Genomic DNA, 26,665 nt, shown 5'->3' with positions numbered 1-26,665 from the left:
CTTTGTTAATGCAGAAGCAGAAGTACAAAACATTTATACTCACAGAGTCACGGTCATGGAAGCTTGGTCAATGACTGAACAAACCAAAACTCCTCCCTCGACATAATAAAGAAGCAAAGAGAGTTACCAGTCGGTGACCCACCTCACAGAGACCCCGGCCGCCCTCTTCCACCACCTCCCCCTCTCCTCGTTTCCTTGTCATTTCTTCTTTTTCCCTTTGTTTCTTGGATTATTTCTTTATATTATCAACTTTTCTTGGCCCCAATTTGATTTTAATTGTTCTTGATTCGGAAATTTTGGAATTTTTTTGGCCCCAATTTGATTTTGATTGTTCTGATTGTGGAATTAAGTACTTCAATGGAGATGTGAATGGAGATGGAGAAGAAATAGAAAGTATAAAATTAATGCTCAGTAAGGGAGGTGAACAGAGATGAGGAGGAGAGTGAAAGCTCAAAATTCATTTTGGATAAGAAAATGAATGGACAATTTGTCGGGAGAAGACAAAAAGTGTAAGAAAAATACAAAATTACAAATGGGGGTAAGAAGGTAAATAAACATTTTGAAAGGTATAAAGGTCCGTGTACTGTTTATAAGAGCAAGTTTCTACTTTTTATAATGTAGGGATAAGAGTAATAATAAATATTCCTATCAATATAAATAAATAGTCATAATTTTATTTACATTCTTAACTTGAAAAAAATCAGATAAGAGTAGATTTGAACAGATAAGATATAAACTATAGAGAACAAACTCAATGAAGGCAAGTATTTTATACCTCCACATGACCACGTGTTCAGTGCTATTGTCTCGACATTGGTTAGGTTGGCGAAAAATTGCGTGACAAATTATCATATAAATCTCTTTGCTGCTCCCCAACATAGAAATAAGAGAATATTCAAGACATGTTAGTCATTTTTTTTTAGTTTAAAACACCAATGACGCAATTAAAACAATTATACCCTTTTTTTTTTTTTTTTTTTTTTACAGCAACTAAAACAAAAACTAAATAGTAAAGCTATGTAAATTAACCCTACACCGATTAGCAATCTCATGAAGTCCTATGTTAATTCGGATGATATACTACAAAAGGGGGGTGAATTGTAGTAAGTTCCTAGTGCCTACTTTTCGCGGAATATAAAACTGATTGCTGTTAGGAACTTAGACAATGCAAAGCGGATTTTACGAGGAAACCATCCAGGGCCCAACTGGAAGTAAAACCTCGACCCTCCAAGGGATTTCAACACAACCAATTCACTATAATAGGGCGAAACACCTAGTTACATCCTATTATACACGGACCTTTCTCACAAGTTCCACCAAGGACACTTGCTACCTGATAGGAACCTATCCTACCGACCCAAGACATACTCAGGTTCCTTTCACTCACTGTGCACTCACAGCTACCACTTGAATTTTAGAGAATTCAAACTCATACATGAATTTTAGAGAATTCAAACTCATCACAGCCCAATACATAAAACACTCAAAACCCTTTCTCCCAATTACAAGATCTCAAAGAATAACTCTAAATACATATTAATGAATAAAGAGATAAAACTAATATGCTGGACACTTAAGATCTGTCTGGAACTTACTATACGAACTGAAACCAAACCTGACTGGAACTTTGACCTGGAGGTTTGACTTAGCTTCGTGGTGAAGGATGAAACCATTAAGCACGATCACTAAGCTTCGTCAGCCTCAACTTTGAATGAATACATATGAGCATATTTATAGTACACCCAAATTATTCTATTCGTAAAAGATAAGTTTTCTCAAAAGATATGTTTCAAAGATATTTTCCAAAAATAAGTTTTCCAAAAATATATCTTTTAGTTAAGAAAATATTCTGTCAATAATAAGATATATTTACTATAAAATCAGATTTTATTTAAATCTTATATTTTCCAAATATACTAGCACATCTTTTTACAAAAGATATACTTACCATAAAATTAGATTTTATTTAAAACTTATTTTGCTGAAAATAACTTATCTTTTTCCAAAAGGGATTTATTAGAAAATAAATATCTTTATTCTGCAAAACTAAATCCCTAAAAGATATGCACGTATTAGGTAAATATTTATATCATTAAAACCGACCTTTAACGACGTGCAGACTTAAGTTCCAATTAGGTTCTGGAACTCTGACAGTCTCTGAGTTCCTGACAAGTCAGTAACTCTAATTTCATTGACTGTTTAGAGTTCACCTTGGTTCTGTAGACTTGTTCCAGACTTACTTTTATGTCCAACATACTTACATGAATCCTAGAGCTATATAATTCGATTTCTCTATCTTCATGTTGTTTCTCTGAAAATCTTGTTCTGGAATCTTGTAGTCTTGATGTATTCTAGATCTTGGGTTTTGCCCCAGCATTACACCGGAACCAAGTCGTTACAACCCGTTGCAAAGTTCTTGTTAGGGAACTCCTCATGTACCTGTTAGGGAACATGCTCCGGCTCTCGTGAGAAAGCCTGCCGAAGGTTCCTTCTATATCTTGTTAGAGAATATCTTCAGGTTCCTTCGTGGTTTGGTTCTCATGGGAGAACCTGCTTTAGGTTCATTCATTCTCTCTTGTTCCTCTTGAAGTCTTCTATGTTCCAACCCATTGACTTCACCTAAGTCAGTTCCTGTCTTCACATAAACACTTAAGAGAAACATTAGATTGAAGTTTGTTTGTCATAAACAAACTTCAAGTGAGAGAACTAATTAACCTTAAAGCTAATGTAAATACTCCTACACATATATGACTCATGTATGTATAGTGTACTTACCTCATGAAGCTAACATATGAAAACACCTATTTACGTAGTTACCTTCATGGTTCTTTAGCCATCATCATGCTTATCAACCATAACACTTATCATTGTTCTTGTTCCTGTATTGCTTATCCTCTATTGCTCAAGTTCCTTACATATATACTTGACATTGCTCAGGTTCCTTGTATCCTGTTCCAAGCATAACTTGTTCTTTCTATGCACAACTTAACGAACACGTTAGATAGATAATCATCATTAATTTACAATCATCAAAACCTAATTACTCAACATCCTACTCTCCAGATGATGCAGCTCATAAAAGACCTCCCTGTTTGTAGTAATCTTGAATTGTCCATAGCAGCCGTACCTCCCTCCTTTTCGAATGTTGAATCAACTGAATTAGAGCAAGCCAGTCTGTAAACAAAAGTACTCGTTCATACCAACTGAATTATACCTCTTTGTTAACAGAAGGTTTCAATCCCACCAATGCTTTTTCAAAATGACTATTATTAATTATCCAAGGAATGGCACCTGCACCCTTTTGCTTCAATGATCGCATCTCGTCATGACTCATGAGCAAACCTACTGGCTTGCCACATCTAGAAGTATTCCAAAAAAAAATGCTTAGGCCTTGTTTGGTTCACCTTATTTTTACTGATCTGATCTGGTCTGGTCTGATCTGATTGTCTGATTTGACCAAACTTTGACCTTAAGTGTACGATAATCCATAAGGAAAAAATATATCAAGTGTGATCTTGTTAGATTCGTAATAATGTGTAGTTTATTAATATATAATTTTCACAATTTTTTTCAATACGAAATTAAAGATATTTAGCGATAAAAAACCGCACATAAAACGAGGTTCTAATCTGAACTTATTATTTCTGATCTGAACTTATTATTTCTGATCTGTACTTATTTTTTCTGAATTAAGTAAAAATAAGGTGAACTAAACAATGTCTTAGCCTATATTGCTAATTGAAAGGAATATCAAGATTTTAATGAACATCCACTAAGGGATGTAGGAGTACCAGAATTGTGATAAAGACATAGCAAAGATAAGAAACAAGGAATAGGGTGAACAAACCAGGAAAGCAAGGTCAGTGCCACTAAAAGGATCACAAGTTGTTCTCTCTACAATAGCAAGTAAATCCACATCGGTATCTATAGGTTTCTTTCTTGCAAGAGCTTTCAATATCAAGCCACATTCCTGTGAACTAGGTAGAGGAATGTATAATAGTTCCTCGAATCTTCCAGACCTCTGTTGGATAATGTAAACTCCTTGAATTAGAGTGTATTCCATTGATACGTATATATAGGGTTACAAAGAGGAGACCTAATCTTGTTAGGAAATCTCCAAAGATATTTACAGAATAATCACAATAATATATCCTTCTATACAGAATAATATCTAGAATATTTATCATATTCTATCACACCCTCACAGTCATAGCGGAAGGAGGACGAACGCTGAGACTGGACCGAAATTCCAAAAATAGTTGTCGAGGTACGCCTTTCGTGAAGATGTCTGCAAACTGATAACGTGAAGGAACGTGCAATACCCGTACATGCCCCAACACCACCTTTTCGCGAACGAAATGAATGTCCATTTCGATGTGCTTGGTGCGTTGGTGCTGTACGGAATTATGAGATAAATAAATTGCACTGACATTATCACAATAAACAACAATGGCCTGCCGGAGAGGACAATGTAACTCCAAAAGAAGATTACGAAGCCAACATGCCTCGGCAACAACATTCGCGACGCCTCTATATTCCGCCTCTGCACTTGATTTTGAAAGAGTAGGTTGACGCTTAGAAGACCAGGAAATGAGGTTGTCCCCTAGAAAACAACAATAACCTGAAGTTGACCGTCGAGTGTTTGGATACTCGCCCCAATCTGCATCAGTATAAGTGATCAAGTGCGTAGATGATGAAGGATATAAATATAACCTGTGATCAATGGATCCCTGAATATAACGCAGAATACGTTTCAATGCATCATAATGAGTCTGTTTGGGATCATGCATAATTAACAGACTTGCTAAACTGCATAGGTGATGTCAGGGCGAGTAAAAGCGAGGTACTGTAACGCACTTGCAAGACTACGATAGAGTGTTGGATCATAAAATTTAGGTCCCGTCTCTGCACTAAGCTTGGATTGAGTATCCACTACATAGGTGATGTCAGGGTGAGTAAAAGTGAGGTATTGTAAAGCACCTGCAAGACTATGATAGAGTGTTGGATCATGAAATTTAGGTCTTGTCTCTGCACTAAGCTTGGATTGAGTATCCACTGGAGTCCCCGTAGGTTTACAACTAGCCATGCCTGCGCGCTCTAAAATTTCCTATGCATATTTATGTTGAGACAAAAACAGATATGAAGGAGTACAAGTAACAGAAATGCCTAGAAAATAATTCATAGGACCTAAATCAGTCATTGGAAATCATGTACGCAAGAGAGAGATGATGCGGTCACGTAACAAATCTGAGGATGTAACCAACACAATATCATCAACAGATAGTAGCAAATATGCCAGGTCTTTCCCATGCCAGAAAATAAATAAAGAATTGTCACTTTTAGCAATGACAAACCCCATCTGCAAAAGATAGTTAGCAAACCGCTGATATCAAGCTCTCGGAGCTTGTTTTAGACCATATAGAGCCTTTCGGAGCCTGCAAACATAGCCTGGAAACCGTTTATCAACAAACCCGGGAGGTTGATGCATAAACACACACTCATTTAAGTCACCATGTAAAAAGGCATTTTTCACATCAAGTTGGTGAATGGACCACTTTCGAGCCATAGCCAAACTCAAAATTGTGCGTATAGTAGCCGGTTTTACAACCGGACTAAAAGTTTCATCACAATCTACACCTTGGACCTGAGACCTACCATCACAAACTAAACGAGCTTTGTGTCTTTCAAGATCACCATTAGCATTCAATTTATGACGAAACAACCACATACAATTAACAATGTTCACTAGTACAAAAACATTCATTTGCGTCACTCATTTAGGGTGTATTTGTATCACTACAACGAGCGACACAACAGCTCGCGACGCAAATGACACAAAGTCATTTGCGCCGGTCCTATGAGCGACGCAAATGACTCACAAATGTAATAAAATAAAGTTATTTGCGTCACTCGTTTGCTAAAGGAATGACGCAAATGATTCAACAAATGTTATAACCTTGAGTTATTTGTGTCACTTGAATTATAAATGAGTGACGCAAATGATTGGTTTGAGGAAAAGAAAATAAGTTATTTGTGTCGCCTTTTTATTCAATGAGTGATGCAAATGTTTTTTTTTTCAAATCTATACATTAAAAAACATTATTTTATTTTTTCATCATTTCACTGTAATATTATAATGTAAGACAAAATTAAATAATAATTAAATCAAGTATATATTTCGGCAAAATTTCCTTTGTATTTTGGCCTACCCATAAATTTGTTAATGACGGCAATGTAATAATTAACAACCTTTCAAAAAGTTTACAACTCAAAATTATTGGTATCATCAACCAACGCAAGAACAAAGACCAACCCAAATACATTCATTTCAAGCCTAAGAACTAAAACAAAAAAAAAAAAGTCAAACAAATAAATGGATTTAGCTAAGTTTAAATCTAAAATTCAACGTTGATTATAAAATAGTATGACTAAATATCTCGAACCTCATTTATCTCCTCCCCATTATAAGGTATTGTTCTTGAAAAATCCTGTTAACACAACACAAAAACAAAAACTAATCAATTCAAGAGTGTAGCCAATTTAAAATAAATTGATGAATTAGTAATGAAAAATCTGACAACACATACTAATAAGATCCTCACTACTATGATGATGTTGAACTGTTTTAAATATATAGCACACGACATAGTAGCCACATCTCACGTCCTCCCAATTTTTTGATGACACTACACTAGAGCAGACGCAGACCTTTCATCTATTGTTCGAGCGCATCTTAGCCACAAAGTCAACAAACTCATTCAACTTATTTCAAACACGATAAAAACTAAACATGAAAAATAAGAATACTAATCATTCGCACCACATTTTAAGGAAAAACAATCTCAGATTAAAACTTATTTCACAATCTTCATCGTTTTTATTAATCAATATACATGCAACAAAATACTCAATGCACCTTAATCTTCAAGAACTTCATGTCATACACTTTCATAACCCAATACATGTATTGAAAAAATATAGCTAATTACAATATCAAAGAATACATAGAATCTTACAAAAATATATCTTTAACTCTTAAGCTAGTGAAATCATAATTGTAGTTCAAAATCCACCTTAGAAATGCCACAAGTTGAGTATATTGAAATTTAGATTAGCAAGAGTGTATAATGAAACTCCAGATTGTGAAACCTGTTTCGGGGTTTTTTGTGATCTCCTCGGATACTGGTCACGCTCTGCTGGCAACGAGACTCGGACACCTGCAAAACAACGAATATTCCGTTTATCGGAATATTCGCCTCCGACGATCAAGTTAGAGATCGGTAATCGGAAAAGCTAGAGATAGAAAGTAGAGAGAAGTTGGAGCTCTTTAATGCTCTTTTTTAATGTTATGTCACAATCCACCCCTCCCATCATAAATGATTGGGGTATTTATAGGAGTGGAACATGTGCCCCTCTAGGGTATGTACCCTAGAATGTCGTGACGTGATTGGCTACGCAATCAGGGGTCGCCACGTGTCATGGGGGCGCCGTTTTACGGCTTTCAAGGGTTTCTCGGGATTTGGGCCTGATGTAATCAGGGCCTTTTTCTCTTTCTGATGTTGTATTGCGTATTTAAAGATAGCTGACATGTGTCACCCTGTCAGGTGGACACGTGTCACACTCTCATAGGGCCACGTGTCACCTTCTTATTGGGCCACGTGTCACTATGAGATTGGGCCACGTACCTGGGGTACTTTACTCTAAACATTTGCCCCTCAGAGGGGGTGGCTCGTACACTTACTGGCCGCCTCCTCTGATCTTGCATTCTGGACGTCCTGGTACTCTGGGTTGGGTTTACCTCCCATCTGCCCTAGACGTCCATATACTTTGGACTCAAAGCTCTCTTTGCTACCTGGACGTTCGTATATTTTGTTCTGGACGTCCTCATAGTCTGAAGTGAGCTTGTCTTCTTGCTCATTTGGACGTCCATACTTTGTACTGGACGTTCTCGTACTCTGAGAGAGGCTTAACCCCTGGTTCATTTGAACGTCCACATACTTTGGGCTTTGGACTGGATGTCCTCATACTCTGGGAGGAACTTCTCTCCTGGTTCATTTGGACGTCCACATACTTTGGACTGGACGTCTTCATGTTCTGGGAGGAGCTTATCTCCTAGCTCATCGGGATGTCCTCATATCTTGGACTGGACGTCCTCATACTCTGGGAGGAGCTTATCTCCTAACTACCCAGGGCGTCCACAGCATTTAAAATGAACATCCTTGCTTTTTAGTCTGGACGCTCTCGTACTCTGGGAGGAGCTTATCTCCTAGCCGCCCAGAGCGGCCTCAGCAGTGGGACTAGACGTCCTCCTATTTTGGTCTGGACGTTCTGATACTCTGGGAGGAGCTTATCTCCTAACTACTCAGAGCGTCCACATATTTTTGAAATGGATTGGGCTTCCTTGATTTCAGGCGTACTCTATGGTTCTTTCATCATGTTGTGTACGTCTGAACTTTCCCCTTTGGACTAAACGTCTGGGAACTGGGCGGACGCATTTTCCTCTTAGATATTTTTAAATTCTGGAGACTAAGTGTTGAAGGTGTAAATCTCTTGAATTTGTGACTTAACTCACTTCAACTCACTTTGACGTGCCGTCAATTGTCCGTCTGATTTTTTCACAAGTTAACAGAACCCTAACGTCATTATGTCTCTTTCTTCGAGTAATTTTTTCAAAAAAAATTACCGTTTGAATGTTTAGGCGGGAAAGGTGGTTTTACCATTTTGCCCCGCATGAGTTCATTCTATAAATATGGGAAGTGAATTCTCATTTTCACACTTTACCTAATTGTGAATTCTAAAGAGAAGTCAGAGCAGTCTAGTGAGAGAAAGTGATTTTCCTTCTAATCTTCAAGAGCGCCGCCGTGAGTTTGAGTTGTCCGGGCATTTTTTGAGTTTTCCGGTCAATCTTCAACAACACCAAGAACACTTTTGAAGTTTTCAGAACGTACAAAGGTAGGCCGTCTACACTTCTTTCTTTACTTGTATTTTTTTTCTTTTATTTCAATTTTGGATCCATACTCGGCTTCGTCCGACTCACCTCATGAGGCCGGCCGTTCGCCTGGGACTGATGAGTCTAGAGTGGACGGAAAAGAGTTGTCTCCTCGGAGTGAGTCTATGTCTAGTGCGTACATACTCACCCCCACTTATTCTTCTCTGTCCCCTCAGGCAATGGCAAGAACAATGCGTATGCGCGATCTTCATGCGGCCAGGAACCCAGACGGTAGTCTGGTTCACCCTAGGGTCCCTAATGACCCTAATAACCCAAGTACCATGGAGGTGGAGACTACCTTCACCACCCAAACAACGACCGCCTCCACTGGCTCTCATCACTTGGCCGTGGAGGTCACTTCTTCCTTCGAGGAACGCCTACAAGCTGAAGGCGCCTCGTCCACTCCTGCTCCGGAACTTAGGTTCCCTCAATTTGCCAGTTCAGTCATGGATGGGGCTGAACTGGTAGCCTGCAAAGACCATCCTACCGATCTTGGGGCGGACGCTGCTGGTTCGTCCGTCCCCTCTTCCTCTCAACCTCTACTTCAACTGGGCGGGGCGGATAGACCCATGACGGGAATCTCAATTAGGGAACCGTCCGACCTGCCTATTCGCAACGCCCCTCCTTCGGGAAATCAGGCGGACGCTGCCAAAGACAAAGGCAAGCATCCATTAGTTGAGGAGGGCGTTCCTTCTTCCATGGGCGTACATAGCTCAAGAGGCCGAAGCTCGGCCGAGGCAGCAGACTTGGACAGGGTGCTGTCTTCAGAGTTTGGGAGTGCCCCTTCTCACCAAGTGGAAGAGGAAGAAGTTGAGAAAGAGGCCGTGGGTGAGACGGCCGAAGGTGAGGCGGCAGCCGAAGAAAACGTCGCCAATATTGACAACTTCAGGGACCCGTACGCCTGTACGGTTGGAGAGACGGCCCTGAAGTTCTTGAAAAAGGATTTTGAGGAGTATAAGGAGTCCCTCCATTTGGGGGAGGGATTCGAAATACAAGTCCCCAGGAAAGCCATTGCTGTGGCTACCTGGGATGATGAGAAGCCGCGCAAACGGGCGTTTTGCGTTTACAGGGCCGCTTTGGATGTAGGCCTTCGCTTCCCTCTTCATCCATTCGTCCGGACAGTTTTGGACGAATATGACATTGGCCTTTTCCAACTGACGCCAAACAGTTGGTTAAATATTTTTGGGTATTTGGTGACGTGCATCTGCAAGGGTTTCACGCCAGACTTTGCGGTCTTCTGTGAGATGCACTCACTTACTCGGCTGGAGAAGGATACGGATGGTTGGCTCGTCTTGAGCGCGACCAGGGATTACATGGTTGAGGTCGACCGTGTCAGCAAATGGAGGGACTTGAAGCACCGATTCTACCGCATCAAAACCCAAGATGCGGAGTTCAACCTCCGCATGAACAAGTGCCGTCCGGATCCCATTCAGCTCGGACGCGGGGACCATAAACCTGACAAGCCGCCCATCCATCCAAGCCCCACGAGCACCAACTTGAATATTTCATGGTCAACCGAGTCAAGCGGGGTAACAAAACCAAACGTGTCCCTCGCCATTGGGTTCCTCTTGCCAATTGGCTTAGGGACACTACCTTCATGTCTGTGTACGGCCTGTACCAGAACATGCCCAAGGTGGACACTTAGATATATAAACTTTTTGTACGCACGTAGAGTTTTTAGAAAAATATTCTAACACTTTGCTTTTTTCTCTTTGCAGGGGAGGCGTACGCTATGCTTGACCCGGCTCAGAAGGGAGAGGTGGCGATGTCCGAGGTGGACCTTGCTCGATACAAGGCTCGTTTCAAGATGTACGAGCAACTCAGGGAGGTAAACACCTAGTTTATTTTTTGAATTTTTCTTTCCTCATTGTCCGTTCTGCTATATTGGGAGGAGCCTGCTTCCCGAGTTTGCACGGACGCATTTCGTCCTTTCATACATGTTGGAAGGGAGCTCCTTCCCAAATTCACACGGACACTGACATGCTTTCTGCCTTGTGTAATTTTTCTAACTTTGCTTGTGTTTTTACAGTCTTCTTCTACTCCGAGAGCAAGGAGGAAGCAACCGGCTTCGTCCACTCCTGATGCGAACGCATCTAAAAGGAGGAAGACGGTTGCAACCAGGACGCCTTCAAAATCCGCGGCAATGGCAAAGTCGCAGACTGCTACAACGCAGTCTCAAGGAGAACAGCCCCGGCTGACACAAAGCGGGGTCTCCAAGCCCGTGGAACCTATTGCTGATCAGGTCCACGATTCGTCCGTCCCACTGGACGATGGGGGTAAGTCATCCCCAGAAAAAATGACCGGCTCCATCTCGACTCTGCCTGTCGAGTTAGTTAAAAAATTGGATTGGCTAAATGCCAGTCAGTCGGCCAGTGACACTGCTGGCCGTTTAGACAACGAGGGGAACGCCTCTTTGCCGCCCCCTCCTATCAATCTTTCTCCTCCAAGCTTCTCCACTGGTTAGCCTTTCTTCTTTATTCTTGTACCATATAATTTACTTGTACTTGTAAATTTTAGCTAACTTTTCTTGTACGGTCGTCCGCAGACATCTCAGAGGAGTTGCAAATGAGGCTGCCCGGTCAGTCGCTGACTGGCGCGGACAGGAAGGCCATGCGCGAGGCCATGGTTCGCGCGATTCCCCAAGCGCAGCGTGATAAGCTGCGGGGAATCAATGAGGGCTTTCTCGACCCTATGCTCAACTGTACTGCTGAGGTACGTCTCCTTTTCTCTATACTTTTTCTTTCTAACACTTAGCAAATTTTTCTATATTTGACTAAGTTTCCTTCTTCTGTCCGCAGCTCTTCCTCCGCCTGAACGCCTTCCTTGAATGGAAGGATAAAGAGAACGAGCGGCTGAAGCAGGCTTGGCTCAAAATCAGGAAGGCCGAGGATGCTGTGACGGGGACGGCCGCCGTCCAAAGGGTGCATTTTGAGACCCAAATAACCACGCTGGCCGACAAGGCGGCGCGGCAAACTGAAGACCTGGTCAAACTGGACAAGGCACTCGAAACGGAGTCCTTGGCCAGGGAGGCCATGCGGGTTGAGAGGGACGAGACCGTCCTGGAGAAAGAGAAATGGAGGCTGGGCTTCGAGGCGTCTGAGGCTTTGAAGAGTGAGCTGAAGTTGGCCCCCCCAACCTTAAGTCTGCTTTGGACGAAGCGGACGCGCTGAAGGCCGAGGTTGAGGTTTTGAGGAAGTCCGTTTCGGACTATGCTGAGCAGCTAAAAGCTCCTCGGCCGCCCAGCGCGGAGGAAATCGTCCGCATTGAGCAGAATGCCGAAGACAGACTTAGGGCATACTTCTTCGATGCCTTCGAGCTGATGGTGGATGATGGTGAGGCCGCATACTATGAAGAACGCTTTAAGAAGCGGCTGAACAATGTATGCCTCAGGTAAGAGGCGAAGAAGGCCGGCCAGCCTCCTCCAGAGCTAGTAGTTACTTCTCCCGAGTCCGGAGAGGACGAGGGGGAGGGAGAGGATGAGGAAGAGGGGGCGGACGGTGATGCCGCTCCGGCCGAAGACGCCAAAGTTGCGGAGGAGCCTGCCAAGGATGATACGGCTAAGTAGAGCTCAGGTCCTCCAGCAACCGTCTGCTCAGCTACCCAGCTTTTTCTTCTTTTTTCAGCTCTACTTAGCTTAGCTTATTCTGTACTCTCTCTTTTTTTGTTCTTATTTTGAGGCCGCCTATTTGAGCGGTTTTGTAAACATTTCGGCCGCCTTTTGCGCGGTCAGTTTAATGGAAATTTTATCCGCCCGTTGAGCGGTTTTTTTAATTCTGTTTCATACTGCAATTTTTTGCAATGTTGTGCTTTTTGAATGTTTTTTGTACGTCTCAATATTATGCTTTTTCGTACGCTCCTAGGGATATGCCCCTTTATTCGGTGTTCGCCTAGTCCATACTCTAAGATGTTTGATTAACTTGGTAGTTTTTATGCCTTAAAGGGTATGACGACTAGCAAGTTAATCAAATCATAGTAATGATTGCCCTTGGACTAGGTGAAGCACCGAATCAATTTAATTGGCCGTTCAGCTATCTTTGTACGAGTAGTCCGTTGAATCTATCGCTCGGACGTACCCTAGAAATCCCAAGTATTATCTCAACTTAGAGATTCCTAACTCAGCCGGGCTAAACGCCTAGGTATGCCCTTGCCCTATTTGTAAAGGACACTTGCTTTTTAAACAAGTTCAGAATACCTTGCCTCAACCGTCCGCCTTGAATTGGTGCGGACGCATTGTTCTCTGAATTGAATCAGTAAGACTGATAAGGCGTGTTGCTATATTGGAAGCAACTTAGTAAGTCATTTCACTCGGCCTTTACTTACAAATCATAATATGCAAATAAAGATAAGTAAAATAGCAAAATAGTTCAACAATGCTTGACTTTTCATTAATTTTGTCAAAAGTACATTGTTGCGGCCGTATGGCTTTGATTACATGGCTCGGTCAATAGACCTAGCTATATACACAACTTTTTGGCTAAGTACTTAGAGAAACTTAAACATGATATTTCTTCAGATTGTCAGTGTTCCATGTCCGTGGGATCTGACGGCCATCAATTGCTTCAAGGCGATATGTGCCGTCTCGGACTTCTTCCCTGATTCTGTACGGCCCCTCCCAGTTTGGGGTCAACTTGCCGTCCTCATTGGCACGACCAACAGCTTCCATTTTCCTCAACACCAGATCCCCCATTTTGAGTGGCCGCTTAGACACTCGGCGGTTATATGCCCTTGTCATTCTTAAGCGATAAATTTCATGTCTAAGCGCCGCATTGCCCCTAGCTTCTGGAAGAAAGTCTAGAGCGGTCTTCATGGCCTCCCAATTGGCCGATTCATCATAGAGCATTACCCGCAAAGTGGGCTCGTACATTTCAATTGGGAGTACAGCCTCAGCTCCATAGACCAAAAAGAATGGAGTCTCCCCTGTTGAGCTCTTTGCTGTCGTCCGTATGGACCATAGCACATTAACCAACTCATCTGCCCATAGGCCGCCTGCCTTTTCGAGCTTGCGCTTGATCCCATTTGAAATCAACTTGTTATAGGCTTCAACTTGGCCATTGGCTTGTGGTCGGCCGACTGAGGCAAAACAATGAGTTACGCCTTGGTCCCCCAACCATTCCTTGAGTTGGCGCGTCTCAAACTGAGGTCCATTGTCGAACACCATTGACTGAGGTACCCCATACCGAGTGATTATGCTCTTCCAAATGAAGGCTGACACATCCGTCCATTTGATGCCCCGGACGGCCTCAGCTTCAACCCATTTAGTAAAGTAGTCTACTGCCAGTAGTACATATCGTCTCTGGCCAGATGCAGGAGTATACGGCCCCAAAATGTCCATGCCCCATTTAGCAAAAGGAAGCGGACTACTGATGGCTGATAGACTATTTGCTGGACGATGAATAAGGGTTGAAAACCTCTGGCACTTGTCACATTTTTTCACCATTTACATGGCATCCGTATTCAAGCTCGGCCAGTAATATCCCAAATGTGTCGCTTTTTCAGCTAAGGCTCGTCCTCCAATATGTGAGCCACAATGCCCCTGATGGAGGTCGTCCAACACATCATGCCCTCTTTCAGGAGTTATACATTTAAGATAAGGCTTCACAAAAGCTCTTTTGAATAGCTCCCCATCCTTCATCTCGAACCAGGCCGCTCTCCTCTTCATTAGCCAACTCTCTTTTGGGTCGTCCGGAAGTATTCCATCCCTTAGATAGGAAATAATTCCGTCCATCCAGGTTGAACTTCTATCGATTATCTGAACGGGCTCGGCATCAATACTCCTTTTCTCCTTTACTTCCCAAACACTGATCTTGGAGTATCACATGATGCCGAGGAAGCCAATTTGGAGAGCGCGTCCGCTTGATGATTTTCTGAACGAGGAACTTGTTTGAGAGAGAAATGTTCTAGGCCCTCGGCCTCATCCTTTACTAGCTGCATGTACTTCATCATGGTCGGCTCCCTGACTTCGAAGCCACCATTGACTTGGTGAACTATTAGCCGGGAGTCCGAGCATACTTCAACTTTGGTTGCCCCGGCCGCTTTACACATCCTTATGCCGGCCAACAATGCTTCGTACTCAGCTTCATTATTTGACGCTTGGAACTGAAATCTCAATGCGTACTCATACTTGTCTCCCTCAGGAGATTCACATATAATACCAGCACCACACCCGGTGGCTGTTGCACTACCATCCACAAACACCTTCCAGACTTGGTCCCCGGCCGGCTGAAGATTAGGCCGTGTCATTTCAGCCAAAAAGTCCGCAAAAGCTTGCCCCTTGATTGCCTTCCTTGGCTCAAACACAAGGTCAAAGCCCCTGAATTCCAAGGCCCACTTGAGCATGCGGCCACTTGCTTCTAACGTTGAGAACGGCTTCTTCAAGGGTTAGTCTGTGTAGACCACAATTGAACGTGCCAAAAAGTACGGCCGCAGCTTCTTTGATGCCATGTACAAGGCCAGGCCAAATTTTTCAATTGGGGGGTACTTAAGCTCAACATTGTGAAGTACATGGCTGATAAAATACACCGGGACCTGATGGCCGTCCCTCTCAGCAAGAAGGACGGCACTTAGAGAATGTTCAGAGATGGCAAGATAGATATATAGCTTCTCATTCTTGAGCGGACTGACGAGGCGAGGTAATGTATGCAAGTGACTTTTCAACTGTACGAATGCTTCCTCAGCCTCCTCTGTCCACTCGAACATGGCTTTCTTCTTAATGGTTTGAAAAAAGTAACGGCACTTATCCCCTGACCTTGACAAAAATCTTCCAAGGGCTGCTAAACAGCCGGTCAGTCTTTGCACCTCCTTAATTGTTCTTGGAGACTTCATATCAAGGACGGCTTGAATTTTTTCAGGGTTGGCCTCAATTCCACGTTGATCAATCAAAAATCCGAGAAACTTGCCGGACTCAACACCAAATACACACTTCTTTTGATTCAACAACATCTTATGCCGCCTGAGTTCGATGAACGTTTCTCGTAGATCCTTGAGATGGTCGGCCGGCTCTTTTGACTTGACAATCATGTCATCAATGTACGCCTCCATGTTCCGGCCGATCTGGTCTCTAAAGACTGTGTTAACAAGCCTCTGAAAGGTAGCAGGGGCGTTCTTGAGGCCGAATGGCATGACTTTGTAACAGTACAACCCCTGCTCGGTCACAAACGCTGTCTTTTCTTGATCTTCTTCCCACAAAGGAATTTGGTGGAATCCGGAGTATGCGTCCATAAAACTCATTAGGGTGTGTCCGGCCGTAGAGTCAACCAAACGGTCAATCTTAGGCAAAGGGAAGCTATCCTTAGGACACGCCTTGTTCAAGTCCGTGTAGTCCACGCACATTCTCCAAGTTCCATTCGGCTTTTTCACAAGAACTACATTGGCCACCCAATCTGGGTAGAAGCATTGCCGAATGAAACCGGCGTCCAGCAGCTTTTTCACCTCTGCTGCGGCCGCCTGATTCCTCTCTTCTCCGTGATTCCTCTTCTTCTGGCGGACAGGTTTTATCAAAGGATTCACGGCCAACTTGTGCACGGCCAGGTCAGGACTTATCCCTGGCATTTCACCAACTTCAAATGCAAACACATCTTTGAATTCTCTTAAAAGCTGAACTAACTCATCCCCAAGCAATCCCAAAGCTATAGTGCCGACACTAACTGTCCGTTCTGGGTGGTTGAAGTCAAGCACTATATCCTGGTGGCTGCCGACCGGCTGGGGCCTTAACTCATCTGGCCGGCCGACGGTCATTAATTGCTAGGCTTCTTCTGCCCTGGCCGCCTTACGCTTCTGGCCGACCTGGTATGATGGGAGTGAGGTTCCTTCTTCCTTTGGCTCGACAATTTTGGGCCGCGCGCTGTTGGCTTCACGGCCAGCTGATTACATTCTCTGACTTCCTTGAATTGTTCCAATTTTTCCGTCCGACCTTTCAAACTTCAATAACATTAAGTGAGGCACTATGACCGCCTTGGCTGCATTCAGGATGACGTTGTAGCCGGTCAACTCTTTAACAACAAGGAAGCAGACGACCATGTCTCTCCCCTCTCCCTTCTGCCCGAAACAGATTGGAAGATCAATCCGTCCGACCGGGTGAATGACATTCCCCCCAAATCCTACCAAGGGGTGAGTGATATCCTGGAGAGCATCTTCTGGGAAACTTAAATTCCTTAGGGCAGACAGGCTGATGATATCGGTCGAACTGCCCGTATCAATCAATATTCATCCCACCTTCAAATTTGCTATCTTCATGACAAAGACCATGGGATCATTGTGCAAAGCCCTGACCTCTCCACGGTCAGCCTCACTTATGATCACTTCAGGAAATGGCTCGGCCTTAACGGCGTCCGTTTACATCACATTTGACAAATTTCGAGCATCCCGCTTGATTCCTTTCATGGTAGGGCCGCCTGAAGCAAAGCCTCCTGATATCACGGCCACAAAACCTGAATCAGTGCTATTCCCATCATCTTCCTTGTCATTTTTCTTATCACTTTGTTGCTTTTTCTCGGACGTGTTGTTTGTCCGTTTGAAGGTGAATTTGGACTTGGTCACATAGGGTTTCAGCAGACCCTTGTCGGCCAACTTATCCAACAGCCTCTTCAGATTGATACAATCGTTCGTGTCATGACCTACATCCTTGTGGTAATGACAATACTTGTTCTTGTTTCTGTACTGGGCCGAGCCTCTCAAAGGCTGAGGCTTCTCAAACTCAAACTTGTCTTTTATCTCCATCAAAATGGAGTAGCCATCCTTGTTGAACTCATAGTGAGGCTCGTACGTCTTGCTTTTCTTTGACTTGGGTTGCTTGTCATCAGACACCCAGATTTCTTTTCTTTTGTTTCCTTCTCTCTTTCGGCCGGCCGAGTCTTGCTGAGAAGATTGCTTCTTCTCAGCCCCCTTGGCCGGCTGTTCTGATTTGGTGAGCGAACAAAAGTCCGCGGCCTCAATATAGGCTTCGGCTTCCCGCAATACACCTGCGTATGACCGAATCTTTTTCCTTACCAAATCGAACTTAAAACCATTATGCCTTAATCCCCGGAGAAATTCTGAGTATGCCATTTCATCCGGAAGATTATCAATTTGGGCTTTTTCTTGGTTAAATCTTTGGACATACGAGCGTAGTCCTTCATTCTTTCCTTGAACAATTGTTGCCAAGTTGAGACTTGTCTTTCTTGGTGGGATGTTGTATGAGAAATTTCCCACAAACAACAAACTGAGGGTAGTAAAACAATTTATGCATCCGGTCGGAAGGCTGTTAAACCAATCCTGGGCCACCCCCTTAAGAGTGGCCGGGAAGCATCTGCACCATGTAGCATCATCTACACTTTGCAAGTACATCAAAACCCTGTACGAGGTAATATGCTCTTATGGGTTGCCCGTACCATCATAGGCACCCACTAATACACTCTTCACTTTTGCTGGTTGAGGGGGCGTTAGTATCTCTTGCGAAAACAGAGGCGGCTTATCTCCCAAATTCAACAAACGCATCTGCCAATCGATAGGCTGAGGCTGCGCGGACGTTCCAGCCAGGTAGGGAGCCTGGCCGAACACCTGGCCATACGGCCCATATTGCCTAAAGACTTGGGGAGTTGGCTGTACCAACCCATTGAGTACTTGAGGGGGCTGATACTGTGATGGCTGAATTGGTTTGGGAGTAATGGTATGAGCGGCTTGACTTCTGCTGGAGACGGCCGTGTTGGTGTATTGAGAGAAAGATTGGTTGGAGGCTTCATCCGGCATGGTTGGGGTAGAAGCCGTGTCAGAATATGCGGCCCTCTCCCTTTGCCTGTGCCAAATGTAATCCCTTGCGTCTTTAAAACGCTGTGACGGCTCAGTCTCAACTCTTTTCGGCTGTGTGCCCCTCCCCCTAGCCGACTGTGTTTTCGCCAACAGGCTAGAGAGGTTGGCCCGTGGGACTCGGGGAGACCTTCCATGCGGACGACGGAATGGGGTATTACCAGCATCAGTTGCATTGGTCTTGTTGTGTGTTTTCTTGGAAGCACCTCCTCCCCCCTTTTGCTGGTTAGCGGCCAACTCTTTGCGGAGCTTAGTCAGCTCGGCCATTAGGGTAGCTGGGGTAACAGGAGATTGTTCGGCCTCTTCAAATGAGGCAGTCAAAGGATTGCTTGAATGTATGGTAGTACGTATGTCTTCTACATATTCGTCCTCGCCTGGACGAGGACCGGTATTAGGTGTCTGACCATCTATTGCCATAACGGACGAGTATCCCCACAGACGGCGCCAAATGTTTCGGGGTTTTTTGTGATCTCCTCAGATACTGGTCACGTTCTGCTGGCAACGAGACTCGGACACCTGCAAAACAACGAATATTCCGTTTATCGGAATATTCGCCTCCGACGATCAAGTTAGAGATCGGTAATCGGAAAAGCTAGAGAGAGAAAGTAGAGAGAAGTTGGAGCTCTTTAATGCTCTTTTTTAATGTTATGTCATAATCCACCCCTCCCATCATAAATGATTGGGGTATTTATAGGAGTGGGAACATGTGCCCCTCTAGGGTTTGTACCCTAGAATGTCGTGACGTGATTGGCTGCGCAATCAGGGGTCGCCACGTGTCATGGGGGGCGCCGTTTTACGGCTTTCAAGGGTTTCTCGGGATTTGGGCCTGATGTAATCAAGGCCTTTTTCTCTTTCTGATGTTGTATTGCGTATTTAAAGATAGCTGACATGTGTCACCCTGTCAGGTGGACACGTGTCACACTCTCATAGGGCCACGTGTCGCCTTCTTATTGGCCACGTGTCACTATGAGATTGGGCCACGTACCTGGGGTATTTTTACCGTAAACAAAACCGATATTCGGTGATGAAGAACTAGATTATGCCGCTTCAATTGTAATGTTAAATTACCTTTAATATGAGAGAAATCAAGTAAGAAATTAACTAATACATCAAATTATAGAACAATTAAACCAGAAAAGTCGAATAACAATAAGATTAGAGTTAACCTATATATAAGAGAGAAACCTTTACATTATGCCCCTGCAATTCACAAACAACTCAACAACAAAATAGCTCTCCGCAACAAATTGCCTGCTGCAACAAGCCACACCACCGCACTCACCATCGACCACCAGCACCAAGTAATTCACTAAGTAATTCACTGATCTAACTTTGTATCTAGATACAAACACTCGATTAAACAAGAACAATTGCTCAAAATACCATGAAATTGTGATAGATTTTGTGAAGTCAAGGTTTACATAAAATGAGAAATTAAAAAAACTCACTCACGAACCTCAATTTTCTAATCGATTTTCTATTCTTTCGCCCATTGAACTCCAGCAAATTTTGATGACAACCTTAGACACTCCACTCCACCCAAACCCCACACCGCCACACTCACTACATACTACCAGCCATCTTCCTCGCATATTTAGGGTATTTCATCTCGATATCAACGGTTTTAATAGTTTGAATTTCGTGGGCGGCTTGGGTTGATTTTTGCTCAAAAATGGGGCGTTTTGCCTCGGATTTGCTTGAATATGGGGAGTTTTGGTTTGGATATTATGGGGTTTTCAATAAGTGGTTCTGCTGTTGAATTCGCTAGGTTTTGCGGGACGAACGACAACAAGGCAGCGTATTCGGTGAGTTGGACGAATTTCTTGAGGTTTTGGTGTTGAATTTTTGGGGATTTTGCAGTTGAATTTGCTAGGGTTTTGAAGTTCGAATGGCGACATGGCAACGAGAGTATTTTATATTGAATGTGAGGAAGCGCTGAGTAGGTCGTAATCGTAATAGTCATTTGCGTCACTCAATAAAGACAGAAGTTTTACTCACAAAGTTATTTGCGTCACTTGTCAATAAATGAGTGACAAATAACATTACTGTTTGCGCGTTTCTATTTATGAAAGTGACGTAAATATAAGTAAGCTGAAATATATCAGACTTTTGCTTCGCTTTATAGTTAATGTCCGACGCAAATTACTTATAGTGAAGCTAAAATATATCATTTGCGTCATTTGTTTCTACGAGTGACGCAAATAAGGCGACGCAAATGAGCATTTTTCTACTAGTGGTTCACCCTCGTAGGTCTAGGAACCAAATCCCAAGTCCCCGTTTCAATTAAAGTACTATATTCATCACGCATCGCAGCATTCCAATTTGGGTCGAAAAGGGCTTGTTTGTGATTTTTTGAAAGCAGGGAACGAATAGACACAGTTTGACCAAACTTGGGGTTAGGTTTAAAGATGTCGTGCTTTGACCGTGTTTGCATTTGGGGTAAGAGTGGTGGTGGTCGAGTAGGGGTAATTGGAGTTTGACCTCGAAGGGGTGGAGGTGTGTAAGTTGGAGAGGATGAGGGCATGTTTGCGGCAGGGCTGGCTGGTGTGTGGGAAGGTGTGGCAGCTTGGGTGGGGCTGTGCGGGGTACTAGCAGGTGTGTGCGGGGTGCTAGCTGGGTGTCGCTGCTCGCATTAGTAGACACTACTTCTTGGGGCGCGCACTGGGTCTAGCCTAGGCAGTGCTTCTTGGGGCGATAAAATCCCAGTTTGCTGGTGGCGGCAGTGAGGTCCGCAGGTGGGTTGCGGTTGCCTGCTGGGTACCGCAGCCTGCCTGCGGAGTAGGCTTCCTGGGTGATGTGTTTTGCAGGTGGGGAGATCTTGGGGTGTGCAACATGTGTTGATATTGGAGCAAAGGTGATGGCTCGTCGTGTCCCAAAAATTCATAATCCGAAAGTTTGTAAGCTGAGATATTTCGATAAGGAAGGGTATGCTTATTGAAGGTAACATGACGGGAAATTCTGATTTTATTGGTAGAGATATCAAGACATTTGTAACCCCTATGCTAGGAAGGATACCCTAAAAACACGCATGGTGTAGATCGCAGAGCTAGCTTATGAGTAGCAGTCGCGGAGAGGTTTGGAAAACACAAACACCTAAAGACTCGGAGATGAGTGTAGGACGGAATGACCCCAAATAAGGCTTGAGCAGGAGTGATTTGATTGAGAGTTTTTGTAGACAAAATATTAAGGAGGTAGGTTGCTGTCTCAAGGGCATGATGCCAAAAAGAAGGGGGAAGAGAGGCATGAAATAATAGAGTACGTTTAACATTGTTAATTGTACAAATCATGCGTTCGGCTTTGCCATTTTGTGATGATGTGTGCGGACAAGAAAAGCGGAAGACTAATCCATTTTTGACACAAAAAAGATTTGAACGGGTCATTGTCGAATTCACGACCATGATCACTCTGAAAGGACTTGATAGGACGTTCAAATTGAGTGAGAACATAATGTCGAAAATTAAGAAAAGTTTGAAACGCTTGAGACTTGTAAACAAGGGGAATTGTCCACACATGATGAGTGTAATCATCAAACGCAGAAAAGGTTTTACTATTAGAGTTATGAAAAGGCAAACGAACATGTTTTCCCAATTGACAACTTACGTAAATAGTAGGGATAGACTCCTTATTACAATCAATCAAATTTCTACTTTTAAGAAAACTTAAAGTTGGGGCTCCGAGATCGATGTCCTATACGATTGTGCCATGTTGAAGGAGAGAAAGCTGTAAGAGATGTAGCTAGGCAAGATGACGGAGTTGTGACAAGATAAAGGTCCCCAGTACTATTGCATTTGGTTATTAGTTTCCCCGTTCGAAAATCCTTCACAGAAAAAACCACTAGGATCAAACTCTATTGACACAGAATTATCAGAGTAAATTTTCTAACAGAAATTAAATTCTTGATAATTTGAGGGGCTAACCCGTAATTGGAATGCGTTGACCGTTCCCTACTTGAATATAATTATTTGTGCTTAAATTAAAAAGGGGTAAGAGAGTACCGACATTATTCATCATGTGGGAAGTGGCTTCGGAATCCATATAAAGAGGGATCATAATTCTAGAATCCCATAGTCGCAAAAGCATTTCCTAGCTCAGTAGGGGGTCATGGCTGGACCGTACTCCGAACCCTGTGGATGCTGCTGTGGGGGGGCCTGAGTAATAGGCCTGTTGGGGCTGCTGACCTTGGTGCTGTTGCGGCCAGGTCTTGGTGCGGCAGCCCACTGTTGTGGGTGCGGATAAGGGGGGTAACCCCATTGCAGGGTTGCTGTTGCTGTTGCGTGGCAGCACTTGGTTGACTCGACGAGCCAGACTGAGCCACAAAGGAGGAAGGAGAGACAGAGACATTATTAGCACGCCGTGATTCCTCAAGCAACAATCGAGAGCGAGCAGTTTCAAACGAAGGAAGGGGCTCCGTTTGTTGAACCATTGCAGCAACGGTGTCGAAATCCGTATTCACAAGGCCCGAAACCAAGCGAATTACCATTTTCTGCTCCGACACAAGTTGATCAACCTTGGCAAGTTGATCCTTCAGATTTTTTAATTCCCGACAATATGATGCTATGTCAGAAAATTTGGAGAGATGCAATTGATTAAATTGGTTTTCAAGATAAACGGCCCTCGTAGTTTTGTTATCTTGAAAAATCTCCTTGAGTTTATCCCAAAGATGTTGTGCCGTATCCCCTCTGCACAATATTGTTTCAAGTAAATCGGTAGAAATTGTGCCATAGATCTAGTTTTTGACAACCGAATCAAGCCTCTTCCACATATCATCGGACATATCAGCATGCCTTTTAGTTTTAGAGTCGATATGATCAAGAACATTATATGCATGAGCATGACATTCAAATAATTCAACCCAATTTGAGTATTGAACCTTCACACAATCAAGAGTTAAAGGGATCGAATTTCTGATATTGTTGACTCTAAAAGCAGGATGAAAGCCTGACGAAGAAGATTCTCCATCCTTGGTCATGGTGGCTGGCTAGGTGGTGTGGAAGTAGATAGGGTGGCGGCAAGGGTTGGAAAGTGAAACGAAAAATTAAAAAAAATTGCGGAAGCTAGGTTGGATCTAAAACCTATGCTATGATACCATATTAGATAATATAAACTCCTTGATTGGAGTGTATTCCACTAATACATATATATAGGGTTACAAAGAGGAGACTTAATCATGTTAGGAAATCTCCAAAGATATTTACAGAGTAATATTTATTATATTCTATCAGCCTCAATAAAGCACGATCTATCAACTCAGGCCTAGAACATCCGGATAAAGACTGTCATATAGGAGGATTTTGGCATTGATTAAACATATTACTAGCAGTAATAAGTAATGAAAAAAAAGTATACCGATTTGTAGCACCAATGACATAAACCCCCCGCCTTTCCTCTGCACCATCTAGCTCAATAAGAAGCTGCAATGACAATTTAAGATTTTAATCATCTGAGTGCCCATGTGAAAAATAAACCAAAATTATACAGTGGTACAAAGTGAAGAACCTGCTTAAGTATCCTATCAGTAACCCCACTAGATTCTCCACGATTTGCAGTCAAAGCATCCACCTGTGACAAGTTCAGCATTTTCAACTGTCATCAATTGAATTTGATTCCTGAATTTATCTTGTAGTCCTATTCTTGTTATGATACACACAATTAGCAATACACCGATATAAAAGAAGAATGGGCATATAAAAAGGAAGGATTTTTACATCCTTAACATGGTGAGAGCTTTAAGATCTTAATTTAAGTTTCCAATAAGTTTTTTGGGATGAGAGTGCATTAGTTTCCAATAAGTTTTTTGGCCGTCACTTGACAATTCAACAATCAAGAGATTAAGATCAAGAGGTATTAAATATTGCTTTAATATCTCAGATTGGGCAAGTTGTCCACTAACAATCAATTATTAGAAATGTAGAATTATTTTTACTATCAAAATGTATACATAGGAGATTAAAGAAAACACCCTACAAGATTAGATTTGATGATTGAGAGGTGAAAGATATTGCAAAAAACACAGTATTTCATGATGAGACCAAACAAATGGAAATAGATTACATGCCATTGGATAGCAGATGGCTGTAAAAGGAGACATAGCTGATAATAATTAACATCTCAAATAAGAAACGAATTTGTTTGCTAAGACTCTCAAGCATCAATTCACGAAATTATAAGGAAAGTTGGAATTCCAAATCTGAATGCACCAAGAAAAGGGAGGGTGTGGAAAGCATTAGAGGCTTTTACACCAATATGAGTGGAGCATATAAAAAAGAAGCAAGTATTCTGAGGTGATTGAAAAGGATTTAAGCCTACAATCATCCCACTTTTCATCTCAAAAAGGAACATACAATCAATAATATATCATTTTCACGTCTTCTCCATATAAATGGGATTCACATTATTTAGTCACTAAATTGTTGTTGTTGGGGCGTATATAAGCATCTAAAACATTATATAGATTGATACGCCACTTTGATTTAGGATTGCAAGACTTTCGCATAGGTTAGGGAAATTAATGATTGGTTTAATATAATAATACCACTTCTGGCTTTGTCAACTGTTTCATGAAGAAAAGCAATAGTGACCTCATCATGTAGTTATGTACATAAACCCATTGCCTATTACACTACAATTTTGCCTTCAAGATATTTCATCATAATGCTTGGCTGAACGGCTGTTCAAATTTGCCTTTCTTGGCTATATTAAAACTTACAAGCCAACAAAGGAAACTAGCAACGAGCAACAACAATGTGAACATTTAAAACAATAATTATAACTTCAAGAAAACATTATTCATACCTCATCAAAGAAGAGAATACATGGAGAACATGTCCTTGCACGATTAAAGATCTTGCGAACAGCCAATTCACTTTCACCAACATATTTGTCCATAAGTTCATGACCCTGGTAAGATCTTCGGACTAGAATCCTCCTCATAACTTGAATCAAGGGATGAAGATGATAATGCTGAAGTCTATGTTGATTGTTGAACTTGACCATCTCTACCGCCACTACTATTATTCCGCTTAAGCTGGGAAAGGGTCTGTCTAATATTTTTGGTGAGTATAGCAGCTTTCATCCTCCTGTAATCCGGATAAGTCTTACGTAGATATCCTCCAAGCGTTGTTGTAAAATCCTAAAAGCGGAACGACCACCACGGGAATTCGATCCCTTTCTCATAGTGTTATCAATTCAAATTACCAAACCCCTAAACCAAAGTAATCTGTCATTAATCAGGTCATCTTGAAAATGGCTTTTATACAATTTCATTAACAAAGTAATTTCACAGTACAAAATAAATAAAAAGCGCATTCCTTTCCAATTAAATTGAATAATAAAGTAAACATTCCTCAATATTTAAACTTAAATAATCAAAGTAGGATCGAAAATTCACTTTAAATTCACCTCGCTTAGAATATAATAAGAATAGCAAATGAAATCGCTCATTATAATTATTCATAACTTGAGTTATTATATTAATAGTTCAAAAAATCACCTTAGAAGAACCCTAAATTGACTTAACAAACAAACAAATTGATGATAATGTGAAACTAAACCCTAGAATTGATAAACTGAAATTCGGTGAATAAATACAAAAACCTAACCTTAGAAGCAACGTGAATGGAGGAGAGAAAGCTGAGAAGGCGCTTCAATGGAGAAGTCAGAGCACGCTTCAAATTTCAATGGAGAAGACAGAATACAGGGGAATAGAAAGGCGGAGTCAATTACAAGGATCGACCGGCTGGTTTATAAAAAAAAAATCAGGTTCATTCACAGGTTGTCCCATCCCAGTTTCTCATAGTCATACGTAGTAACTGTTTGACCTAGTTTCTACAAGTATTTCTTTATCTAAGAAATAGAAATTGGGCCAAACAAAGGTTTTTTAAGAAACAAAAACACTTT

At 42.4% G+C, this 26,665-nt stretch overlaps 1 protein-coding gene across 2 annotated transcripts; it reads right to left on the bottom strand.

Moving 5' to 3' along the window:
• Positions 1-6,260: 6,260 nt before the first annotated feature.
• Positions 6,261-26,494, bottom strand: LOC145576431 (cell division control protein 48 homolog C-like). 2 transcript variants are annotated; one of them, XM_081634200.1, is made up of 5 exons: positions 26,368-26,494; positions 25,562-25,970; positions 24,266-24,328; positions 24,116-24,180; positions 6,261-6,488 (listed from the first exon to the last, which is right to left on the bottom strand). In XM_081634200.1, exons 2-5 carry the CDS (start codon positions 25,760-25,762, stop codon positions 6,449-6,451), a joined length of 369 nt encoding a protein of 122 aa, XP_081490326.1. In that variant the 5' UTR covers positions 25,763-25,970; positions 26,368-26,494; the 3' UTR covers positions 6,261-6,448. The 2 variants fall into 2 exon arrangements, with proteins under 2 accessions (XP_081490326.1, XP_081490325.1); XM_081634199.1 differs by lacking the exon at positions 6,261-6,488 and having other exon boundaries at positions 22,341-24,180.
• Positions 26,495-26,665: the final 171 nt, after the last annotated feature.

The sequence above is a fragment of the Chenopodium album genome, chromosome 13 (assembly GCF_948465745.1).
Source record: "Chenopodium album chromosome 13, dcCheAlbu1.1, whole genome shotgun sequence".
Lineage (NCBI taxonomy): Eukaryota > Viridiplantae > Streptophyta > Magnoliopsida > Caryophyllales > Amaranthaceae > Chenopodium > Chenopodium album.
The sequence above is the reverse complement of the archived record's forward strand: the minus strand, read 5'-3'. Positions and strand labels throughout refer to the sequence as shown.